At 37.9% G+C, this 12,133-nt stretch overlaps 1 protein-coding gene across 3 annotated transcripts; it reads right to left on the bottom strand.

The window, feature by feature from the left end:
• Positions 1–4,257: 4,257 nt before the first annotated feature.
• On the bottom strand, positions 4,258–7,160 carry LOC149668114 (uncharacterized). 3 transcript variants are annotated; one of them, XM_089841000.1, is made up of 8 exons: positions 6,893–7,160; positions 6,781–6,820; positions 6,613–6,689; positions 6,237–6,309; positions 5,999–6,163; positions 5,762–5,930; positions 5,397–5,609; positions 5,208–5,338 (listed from the first exon to the last, which is right to left on the bottom strand). In XM_089841000.1, the coding sequence occupies exons 1-7, from the start codon at positions 6,943–6,945 to the stop codon at positions 5,491–5,493; spliced, it is 696 nt and encodes a 231-aa protein (XP_089697126.1). In that variant the 5' UTR covers positions 6,946–7,160; the 3' UTR covers positions 5,208–5,338; positions 5,397–5,490. The 3 variants fall into 3 exon arrangements, with proteins under 3 accessions (XP_089697128.1, XP_089697129.1, XP_089697126.1); XM_089841002.1 differs by lacking the exons at positions 5,762–5,930; positions 5,999–6,163; positions 6,237–6,309; ... (1 more) ...; positions 6,781–6,820; positions 6,893–7,160 and adding exons at positions 4,258–4,434; positions 4,511–4,933 and having other exon boundaries at positions 4,992–5,338; positions 5,397–5,687; XM_089841003.1 differs by lacking the exons at positions 5,762–5,930; positions 5,999–6,163; positions 6,237–6,309; ... (1 more) ...; positions 6,781–6,820; positions 6,893–7,160 and adding an exon at positions 4,502–4,933 and having other exon boundaries at positions 4,992–5,338; positions 5,397–5,687.
• Between the last annotated feature and the right edge of the window lie 4,973 nt (positions 7,161–12,133).

Below are 12,133 nucleotides of genomic sequence, written 5' to 3'. Positions count from 1 at the left end.
AGATTTTGGTCATACAAGTAATAAAAGCAATGGTTCATAAGGAAACAAGTAATATTGTAGTAGTTTGTAACGTCAGGACTTAATTTTGTAAGGAAAGTAATTAAGTTATTCGCAGAAGTATATAATACTTCTCTTTGAGAGAAGTGTATGTACCACAAAGCGCGGTAATTGTAACCATAGCTGTGCAGACTCAATGCAATTTCATGAGCCTGAGCTCGATTTGAGCGAGGCATTGCCAAAAAGTGTGCATAAGTTTGAGCCCGAGCTGAGCCCGCACAGCTATGATTGTAACGTGATTCTTCCCAACTACATTTTAACATTTGGAGTTCACAAGGTTACTAAACCGAATCACATACGCAATGCGATAAATAGTTCCTGGCTCATCATCACTCTATTAGCGCTTAACTATTTGCCCAGGCGCATGCATGCTCTTGTGCGTTTTTGTCCCACGTCAAGACAATCAAGGTTTGTGTCTACTTGATTGCTGAGGATTTAGTACCACCAAACAGTAATAGAAGTCACCCTAGCACGGTGCGATGTGCCCATCTGAAGTTTGATGAACAGGAGAGCAAACAAAATGGGTTCCCTCGCCTGGGAAGAATCACGTTACATAACCAAAGCATTAAGAGGGTACAGAGTGTCACGCTTTTTCTATTATCCCCTTCTGGTTATTAGTGACATAATAAACCTTAATTTACGGAATTCGAAGAAAGCTATAAAAGCGAAGCAAGTCGACTATCCCTTTTTGGGTTCGGAGAATTGGGGGAGGCGAGGGAGGTATGGAGCACATAAGCTAAATATCTTCTTCCTGATTGGCGCTAATACCTTCTCTTATAACCGGACATTCTTTTTCCGTCTTGACCCTTCCCTCATACCATCGTCCCCCCCCTCCCCCCGTTCCTGGTTGCTCCGGAGATGTTATATAGGCGCATCTTGCTCTCTATGGATGCAATATCTACGTACTTCCACAATATCATAAGATATGTTCCTTCCATAAGTTTGTAAATTCTGGTAACTTAGAAACTGGAGCTTGTCATGAAGTGAGTGAGTGAGGTAGGTCATAGATTCAGGGTAAAGCGAGGGAGGCCTGGTGAGTGAGGCGCTGCTGTCAAATTTGGGCTTAGTAATGCAGACTAAATAGGGCTTAGATGGAAACCCTGCAAAATTAATTAACCACCGAGTGTAGGACTTCAATTCTCGAACTAGCTCGAGCTGTAAGTCTCTCAGTAGCATTACGAACTTGTATAGGTAGTGTTATAATTATTTGGGAACATATCACTTATAAACTTATGGTACTTCTTAGTTATAAAAGAAGAAGGGGGGCGAGGGATGGGCACACGTCTTCCCATATATATGGAAAAAGCCAGGAATGAGAACTATATAGCTAAAAGAGAAAGAGAGATGCGAAGGATTAACTTCACTTGGTCAGCTGCCGCCGCCCGCCGCCGCGGACGAGGGTGCCAAGGACTATAGCTATCTACTTTTAGTCAAAAAATATTGTCTATAACTATATTCTCTATCGAAGGAAAGGCCCTGTTCACATTGAACTTTAACACTATATGGGATGGGGAAACTGCATGGGAGAGTGATTTGTTTGTTTGTCCTAATTTCTAAAATAAATATTATCGGAACGGTATATGCAATTAGCAAGGAAATTAATTAATTAACGATTAGTGTTAAAAAGAATAAATCCCGTTAAAATAATTCGTTATACCTTAATTGAAAAGAACGGCCTTTTTCTAAATATATATAAGGGAAATTAATATTAACGAAAATAAATCTTTTATTACAAAATAATTAACATTTAATTAGTCTTAAAAACAATCAAGGACTACTGCGCCATCCGCCATTGTTTTAGTAGCGTCTGCTATCCCGAAACCTACCTTACTCTTAAAGCTCTCAGCCTGTGAGTATTCAGCCAATCCCGTAGGGGTAAGGTCATGACTCTGACTAGCAGACGCCACTAAACCAATGGCGGATGGCGCAGTAGTCATTGATGTTTTTTAATTCTAATTAAATGCTAAATATTTTATAATAAGAGATAATAATTTTTTTTTAATATTTAATTCCTTTTATATTTAGAAAAAGGCCGTTTTGTTAAGGTACAATGTTATGTTACCTGACAATTTTCCTTAAGGTAAATTTTCGCTAATTATTTTGATATTATTTTATTAACTCTAAACAATTAAAAGAAGTGTTTGTAGGTGCAAATATAAGTCCGAACTAGACTCGGGAATGGTTTGGAGAAAGTGTAAGAGGGATTTTCTCTCGTAATAGGAATAAAAAGAGAAAAATACAGAGAGAGTAAGAGAGAGAGAGAGAGGAAAAAGGGAATATCCTGGGCATGGCGGATATAGAAAAGAAAGAGTTTCCAAAATTCCCTTATTAAGGGGAAGCAACTCACTCGGCAGCGTCTAGGAGACCAAAAAGACTCCTCATATATACTCAGGAATGCATACAGATAATTGGAATCATTGTGCTCCTCCCCCTATATCCCATGTTAATTAATTTCCGAGGAGGTAGACGCTCTGGATCTCTGTGTACACCTGAGTTCAAATGAGATCAGCTTTGACACTGCATTGAGTTCAAAGTCTTTGGAACTCACAGATCATCTTTGACAGTACATTGAGTTCAAGACATATTGTACACCTGTGTTCTCAACTGTCTACCCCCTCGTTAATTTCCACGCGGGTTTTGTGGGAGGGACTTGAGAACTTACTATCCGTCGCGCCTGTGAATAATTCTGATGGCGTCTTTCAAACTGTTACTGTTGTTTCATTGGTTGGTAGCAACACACATAATGATTAGACTTTCTAGCTCTTCAAAACAAAATTCTCCTAGATACATTGAGTGAAAATAGCTGGTACGTTCACAAATATTCCTAGTATCTGTATGCATTCCTGATACATATACGATTCTGAGAGGGTTTTATTATCTCGAGTGAGCCATGCTGGCATAGAAGGGTTAGTGGCGCGCACGTGACCCCCTTTCCCCCAATCGAAGTAATTGACAACGACAGATTGTGGGACCAAAAGGGTTGCGAAGAAAAACGGCGGGAATTGGATTCATCCTATCACTCTAGAAGCGCCCTCTATGAAATCTCCAAAAACGTTTTCTAGCCCCACTGCTGGCTGCTGCCATGCTGCGACGCGACAATTACCGGTATGTTCCATACCCCCCCGCCCACGCCCGCAATTCTACATCTATATAAATCAAAGTCCTGACTGACTGACTGACTGACTGACTGACAGACTGACTGATAATCAACGCCCAGCCCAAACCGCTTGCCCTAGAAGGCTGAAAATTTGCAGGAACGTTACTCATAAGTAGTAGGCGCGTACTAAGAAAGATTTTTCCAATCCGCCGCCATCTTAAAACATGGCGCCCAGAAATGTAAAAAATATTCTCTATGCAATTAAGTACGCGCGTTTCAACCGATTTCACAAATATTTAGTACACTGGTTTGCTTTAACCTTAAGACGGGCTGAATGGTCTTTCGGGTTAGATTTTTCGCCATCTTTTAAAATGGCGCCCAGAAATGTAAGAAAATATTCTCTATGCAATAAAGTCCGCGCGATTCAACCGATTTCACAAATATTTAGTTCACTGGTTTCCTTTAACCTATAGACGGGCTGAAAGGTCTTTTGGGTTCGATTTGTTGCCATCTTTTTAAATGGCGGCCAAAAACTTAAAAACCCTTCTTTATGGAATAATGTCCGCGTGAAAAGTAATAAAAAATATCCCGACGGGCTGACGGACTGTGCCGAGTGCCTTCGCTCCTAGGGTGCTACAAAAATATTAGTCATCAGTAAAATCTACACATTCTTTATATCATTTTAGATGGAAGTTCTTATTACACGCGAGCGACGCCGCGGGTAACGGCTAGTTCTACATATAGACATTCATGTTTGATATAAGTGTAATCATAAGTTTATAAGTGATATGTTCCTTCCATAAGTATGACAATACCTCTACTTCGTAATGGTACTGAGAGACTTACAGTACTCGAGATAACTAGTTCGAGAACGACGTAAGCGAGAATTGATTAGCTACACTCGGTGATTAATTTTGCATGCAGGACCAAGTTCCATCTAGGTCCTATTTAGTCTGTGCATTACTAAGCCCAAATGTGACAGCAGCGCCCCACTCACCAGGCCTCCCTCGCTTTACCTCGAATCTATGACCTACCTCACTCACTTCAAAATTATAAGCTCCAGTTTCTAAGTTACCAGTGACAAACTTATAGAAGGAACATATCTTAAGAACTTATGGTGTAATATGTATTAGACCAAGGCTAAGGAAAGTGTAAATATACCATTCGTAATTTGTTCTCTCATCAAATTGAAGTCAAAGTTATGATGCGACTTGAAAACATCAATTCTATAAACCGATAATTGCAATCCTGTTTTCCTGTTTAATACATTCAAGTCGTAACTGATAAATAAAGACGCCAAACTATTCTATCAACAAGTTAGTTGATGGATTAAAAACAACGGCTCGATATGCTTACCACATTTAAATAATCTTTATTAAATGCACATTTATGTGCAAATTTTTAATCACATTCGTGTCATAAGTGGGATTAAGTGCGTTATTATTCCATTTACAAGAAGATCCAAAGTGATTTCTTTTCTTTACTACATTTAAAAGGAAATGGAAAACTTGTTTATCTTTGAAAAATTCCTTTTCATTTCGTGAGGAAAGGAATATAATTTTCATCTTTCAAGTTAATTAGTAGAAGATTATTTCGCTTATGGCGACGGCTACTGTTCCCGACAAAAACATGAGAAGAAAGTAGAAAGGAACGCAGACGCTACTCAGGTCCAAGTCAGTCACGCTTTTCAACGGTTTCTCCCACTTGAGCTGTTCAATCCTGTAATCGAGCTCAAAATCCAGGTATTTGAAAACTTGCGTTTCGAATAAGGGTGTCATGCTGCAATGGAAAATTCGTCAAACCAACTTATAATTTTACCATAAAATTCATTACCAACCTCAATTGGACGGACTCTTGCAGTTGGGGACTGCTTCTCACCCAAGAGGTGTTGAACATGGTGTGTAGGTAGTCGAACTCGACGTCTTCTTCCGAAAAGTAAAATCCGCCTTTGCTCTTGATGGCCTCTACGAAATTTTTGATGTCCTTTTCGAAATCGCCTAGGCCTAGCGTGCTCATCCTTAAATATGGTACTATGGAAAGCAGCATTTCGACCGTTAATATCATAGAATTTTTCCCGGAATTAACGGGTTCGAAATCTTTATCCAAAGTAACTGAAAGTTCTTCCAATATTTTCATTTTATCGAATCCGCTTAGCCATTCCTTAACAGCCGGGTCATGGGTTGCCTGACGCGAAAATGATGTCAGAAGAATTGGTAAACTTAACACACAGATGGATATTCACCGAAACTTGGAGCTGGTCGTATGTGTCCGGGAACATTAATGGTGGAATTCCCGATTTGATCAAGTCCGAGAGAGTGTCGATGTAATTGTAGCTTTCAGTCGTGAACTTCCGTCCGCAAGAAGCAACCCAAGTAGAACAGAATGAAAGTCACTCCTATCAGCCACGACGAAGCCAGCAGACGACAAGTAATGTGGGGCAAAACGGAGGGAAACGCTGTAGGGAACAAAATTATCCAGTTGGCTTTACCATGAGTGATTAAAGCGCCAGCCATCTTTCGTTATGGGGACATAATCTTTGGTAATTGAGTTCCTCATAGAAAACTGGTGAATTGTTATCAGCTGTTTGGGGTGCGCTTAATCGCTTACGTTCGAGGCAGAAGAGCGACGCGTTCTCCCAGACATTTTCCAGGGTTTCTCGAGCCATTTTCTTGACAAGTTTCTTAATGGGCATCGATTTGTATTTGTTGGTTACGATGGAGTGAACAACGAGCAAAAGTGACAGAAGAACCAAAGTGAACACAATTAAAATTAACACCTAATTGAACCGAGAATGGAAATTAATGACTTGTGTGGTGAATGGACTGTTTATTGAGGGAAATTTACTGGAGTGTCCATGTTTAAGAAGGACATGGAAGTGGACGTGACTCTCTTCGGGGGCGCTGAAAGGATTATCGTCTTGGTCGCTCCATAGGGAGAAGACGGAGTGAAATATTCCAGTCGGCCATCGAAAAGTGAGCGTGGCGTGTCCACCGTGAAGATACGAGTACTCTAAAACCATCGCAAGGATTTAGTATTTATACTTCTTAGTTACGTAATTAACTAAAGCGTTTTAATCAGTTACAGTGTAGAATTCATTCGTAGGTTCCATATATAATGAATTTATTATAGAAGCTGGAACAGGAGTCCACTTGACTCTGTAAATAAAGCGACAAAATGAATTAAAATATGACCTTAATATAATGTCATAAGTTTTTATAAACTGAATGATATTCGTTTCTGAGAGATAATTAGGATTACAATTTAAGTATTTTTCGTATATTTTTGTCTAAAATCGCAACTTAACAGGTTCACCCGTCGGTTCGATTACATTTTAAGTTTTCCACATTTCGCAGACCAATTTTGTCAACTAACGAGGATTATTTCATCGCGTTAAGGCGATTCTTTCTCACTCGCCCCAATTAATAATCTTTTAATGATGTTCCAAATATGAAATTTACTTCATGTTCAGGGATCGTTTTAAATAATCCGCCATAATTTTGAACCAGATTAGTTTGCTTTTCATTTTTTCCCATACCTGACAAGAATTGGAAATACAATCGTCATATAGAAAATCTATCTTAATTCCGAGACATCAACAATGAGAATGAATGATTGTATAAACTCACTTCAATTACTGCGTACTCAATTTTAGTCTCATTTGCGAACCTATAATAAATGAGGCATTCTTGAAAATCGAGGATAAATAACATTTATGATTTGAAAATTTAAATTCTATACCTATATTTGAAATATCGATTATTTCCAAGAAATTCCATTTCGTTCAGCGTCATTTTGGGCTCCACTTAAAGCATAGCTTGTAAAATCCGAAGTTCGAAGATGATAAGTACGACAATCTTTTAAAACTTCAAATCTCTCAAATTTTCAAGCCATAGTCATTTTTTTTTTTAATTTTCAGACAATTTACTACGCTCCTTTGAATACCCTGTTTGGCGTGTAAGATATGTCGAGTCTCGTACCGAACAGAGTTTGCCTAATGAATCTAAAATATTATCTTAACAGAGATTTTTGTAAACAAAACACTCTCGCTAATGTTTCTGTTGCCAGGGTAACTGAAATGAAACTGCTGAATAATTAATTTATTTTTTTATATAAAGTCAAGACTAGAATAGCTGAACAAAAAATATTTAGTTTGGAAGAGAAAAGGTTTTGTACGGCAATACTTACCATTTCTAAGACTGAATTCTGATATATGCAGGGTCGCGTTACATACCATTACGTTTGGTCGATATTTATTTATTATTTTGGTAACATTTTGTAACGAAAATATTTCTGAGATTAAATTCAAACCAAAAATAACAGCGGCCCAAATTGTCAACAGGTGTACTTAAAGTTGGCGATGATACGTTTATCCGTAAAAAAGGTTTTACATTCCCAGCCGCCATTTTCCAAGATGGCTGGCCGGATTACAAAACATTCAGAGAGGCAGAACCGAAGTACAGCCGTTCTATGGGAGACCAATTTTGAGTAGAAAATGTAACTTCTATGACACACTCTATTTCTCAATTTCAAATTAAAAATATATTTTCATTTAATGAAAGCATGTCCCGATAACAAACAGATATCTCGCTTGGAGGGTCAACTGCATCCCCGAGTCTAGTTAACCGATTTAACTTGACCTTTGATCTGTTTCTCAAGTACTGTTTTTTTTAAATTGCTGCAATTATCTTCGAAGTATTTCGCTCATTTGCAAATGGTTGTGGATGTGGTAGATGCACTTATGGCTTGACATAATTATAGCATATTTGATTTTAACATACAAATAATTCCACGAAAACCTTTTCAAAGTATTAATGAATAAATGAATAAATGGACAACTGCAAAAATATCTCGCGTCAAATTAGCTTTTTATTTTACCCACAATAAAATTACAGAAGGAATTTTAAATTTAACATTAATGTTGTAAACGAGCATTTTGTAGCAAGGGAGCAAATTATCGCCCCAGATAAAACATCAATATCGGTTCAATTTATTAATAATAATTATATAAGCTTTGACCATGAAGGGATTTCCACACTAAGCCTGCGGCTTGTTTACAGGTGGGTCCCTTTACAATGCAAAGGGGGCTGGTGGCTAGCCCCTATGCCACAGCTAACCTACAGCGCCCTATACTAACTATTACCGTTAACCTCTGCAAGTTTTGATGTAAAGGAGAAACCGGGTTAGACCGCGGAGGAAAACTCCTTTAAACAAGCGGGGAGAGAACTTGCAAACTCTACGCGGAAGGATTTGTTCCCAGATTTTCACCCGGTGCCATAGTCTGGGATCGAACCCGGGATCCTCTTGCTGCGAGGCGAAAGCGCTAGCCGCTACGCCACCCCATACATAAAGCAAAGTTGATTTGTGGTCTTCATCTAAGTAATTGGTAGTTAATTGTTTTGAAGCTCAGGCTAGGTTAAATTCTATAACTCGAAGATATTGACAAGAAAATCCCATGAATTTAAACCATGAATAGTTTTAAGGGCGATAAGAGTTGTGGTTTGAACAATTATTATTGGTCAGGGCTTTATCGAATGCTTTTAAGCCCTTATTACAATTTAATCTTTGAAAATACAATATTTTTAACTAACTTTACTCGTGCGAAAAGTGTTTAATCGTAATTAAGCTTCTGATGCATCTATCTATATTTTTTTTAATCGTTGATAACATTTTAGATTTTTTAAAAAAAAAAATATATGTATATTTTATCGCTTATTTACAAGAAATAAAATTTTAATTTTCGCGATTCTTTTCAACTTTCAAACGGAATCCACAACTGTACTTTTTCAACAATAGTTAAAATTGTCATAAAAATGACGACAAACTATCCTATTAGCTAATTTCTTGATGAAACGAAAACCATAGATCCATATATTTTAAAAGTTTAATTAATTTTATTTAAATTCACACGAGAAAGAGTAAATATTTAATCGCATTCGTGTCATAAGTGCATAATTACCCTTTATAAATTCAAGAGTAGATCGAAACACGCAGTGATTTGGTTCGTGAACTATACATTTCGAAGTAAATTCAAAGTTTGTGTTAGATCTGGTCTCTGGTGTGGTGACGTATTTCATTTTACGAGTTCATGTTAAATAATAGAAGATAACTTCGGTTATGACGAAGGCTACTGTTCCCGACAACAACATGAGGAGAAAGTAGAAAGGAACGCAGACGCTACTCAGGTCCAAAGCAGCCACGCTTTTCAACGGTGTCTCCCACTTGAGGTGTTCAACCCTGTAATCGAGCTCCAAGTCCAGGAATTTGAAAACTTTCGTTTCGAAAATGGGTGCCATGCTGTAATAGAACATTACTCAAAACCCGTTCATAAATTTACCATACAATTGATACCGACCTCAGTTGGACGGACTCGTGCAGTTGGGGGATGCTTCTCACCCAAGAGGTGTTGAAAATGGTGTGTACGTAGTCGAACGTGATGTCTTCTTGCGAAAAGTAAAGTCCTCCTTTGTTCTTCATGACCTCTACGAAATTTTTGACGTTCTTTTCGAAATTGTTTATGCCCTTGCTTTTCCTTAAATATGGTTCCATGGAAAACAGCATTTCGACCGTAGTTATGAAAGTTTTTTTCCCGAAACGGACGGGTTCGAAATATTCTTCCAAAGTATCGCCAATTTCTTCATATACTTTCATCTTTAAGAATGCGCTTAGCCATTTCTTAACAGCCGTGTCGTGGGCTGCCTGTAAATACGCAACCATGACGTCAGAAGAATTGAGAGACTTAAAATACAGAAGGATATTCACCAAAGCTCGCAGGTGTCCGTATGTTTCCGGCAACAGTAATGGTGGAATTCCCGATTTGATCAAGTCCTCGAGGGTGTCGATGCGATTGTAGCTTTCCGTCGTGAACTCCGTCCGCAAATAACAACCCAAGTAGAACAGAATGAAAGTCACTCCGATCAGCCACGACGAAGCGAGCAGACGACAAGTAATGTGCGGCAAAACGGAGGGAATCGCTGTAAGGAAAAGAATTATCCAGTTCGCTTTACCGATGAAAGTGCTAGACATTTTTCGTTACGGGAACATAGTCTTTGGTAATTGAATCCCTCATACGAAACATGTTCCCTCGAGAGTTAATTGTTATTAAATGTTAACGTGCGCTTGATCGCTTACGTTCGAGACAGAAGAGCGACGCGTTGTCCCAAACATTTTCCAGGGTGTCTCGGGCCATTTTCTTGACCACTTTCTTGGTGGACAACGATTTGTATTTGTTGGTTACGATGGAGTGAACAACGAGCAAAAGTGGCAGAAGGACCAAAGTGAACACAGTTAAAAGCAGCACCTAATTGAACCGAGAATGTAATTCAATGAATTGGGCGGTGAGCGGAATGTTTATTGAGCGAAATTTACTGGAGTGTCCATATTTAAGAAGGACAAGGAAGTGGACGTGACTCTCTTCGGGGGGGCGGACACGATAAACCAGGTGGTCGCTCCGTAGGGAGAAGACGGAGTGAAATATTCCAGTCGGCCCTCGAAAAATGAACTTGCAGTGTTACACGTGAAGATATGCAATTTCTAAAACCATCGTAAAAATTAACTATTTATGCTTCGTAATTTGTTAATAAATCAAAGCGTTTTAATCACTCACTTTCAAATTACTGTGTGTAGGTTCAAGAGTATATAAATCAAAAGGGGGAGTACCGTAAAACTCATCGACCCTGAAAATTAATCGACAAGATGAATTAAAATATGACCTTAACATAATCTTATGAATGTTCTGAGGGTTCGGTACGATTACAATACTTCCCCTTTTTTAAGTTTTCCCCGTATTTGTCTAAATCACTACAAATCGTTTTCACCCGCCACTTTCCGCGTATCAATTTTGTCAAACTAACGAGGATTATTTTATCGCGTGAAGGCGATTCTTTCTCGCTCGCCCCAGTTAATAGTCGTCTAATACATTTTCAAATATGGAATTTACTTTATGTTCAGGGATCGTTTTAAATAATCCGCCATCATTTTTAACTGGTTCCGTTTGCTCGTAGTACTCCACCAAAGCTGACAAGAAATGAAAGTGCAATTGTCATCAAGAAAATCAATCTCAATTCCGAGAGATTGTTCAAGTATCTCTTCGATAACGCGAACGAATGAATGTAAACTCACCGGAAGTATGCCGTATTTAATTTCAGTCTCATTGGCGAACCTATTGATCAATATATCAAGGATAAGTATTTCAAAATGCAAATTAAATACCTGTATTTAAAATATCGATTATTTCCGAGAAACTCCATTTCGTTCAGCGCCATTTTGGGCTCCATTTAAATCATAACGTGTAAAATCCGAAAGGCGACGACGTGAAGTGAAACCATCTTATTAACTTCAAATCTCTCAAATTATTCAAGTCATAATCATTTTATTAAATTTAAAGACAATTTGCTACTCTCCTTCATGTACCGTTTTGGCGTCGTGCTGAACAGAGTTTGCCCAATCAATTTAAAATATCATTTTTACAGATATTTGTGCCAAACAAAACACACCTGCTAATGTTTCGGTTGCCAGGGTAACGGAAATGAAGATAATTAAGCTATCTAAACGGTTTTTATTAAAAATAAAGACCAGACTAGAACAATTGAATTTTGGAAATATTTCGTTTGGAAGAGAACAGGTTCTATTTCAACTAAGTTATTTATTATTCTCGTAATAGAATTTGGCTTTATCATAAGAAAATAATATAAGTATGAATCTCTTCATTTAAGCCATGTAAACAGCAGTTTCATACGTTGAAATTTGTTAAAAGTTTCCATTGCCACCTTTTGAGATTTTTTGACGTTAAAAAAAAATTAAATATTTTTTTAGAAAAATAAATTTTAATTAAATCGTTAAAGGTCTTGAACTTATTATTATGTTAATTATAAGTGATTAAGTGCTTGACAATATTATCATAATAAATTAATAGATGACGCGAAATACTAGCTTGGAATTTTTTGATTTGGACGATCAAGGCCAGAGCCAATACACTGGTAG

This window comes from Phalangium opilio, unplaced genomic scaffold (assembly GCF_054372755.1).
Source record: "Phalangium opilio isolate 3A_F unplaced genomic scaffold, DU_Popi_V2 ptg000056l_1, whole genome shotgun sequence".
In the NCBI taxonomy this organism is placed as follows: domain Eukaryota; kingdom Metazoa; phylum Arthropoda; class Arachnida; order Opiliones; family Phalangiidae; genus Phalangium; species Phalangium opilio.
Note: the sequence above shows the minus strand (reverse complement) of the source record. Positions and strands in the feature narration are given on the sequence as shown.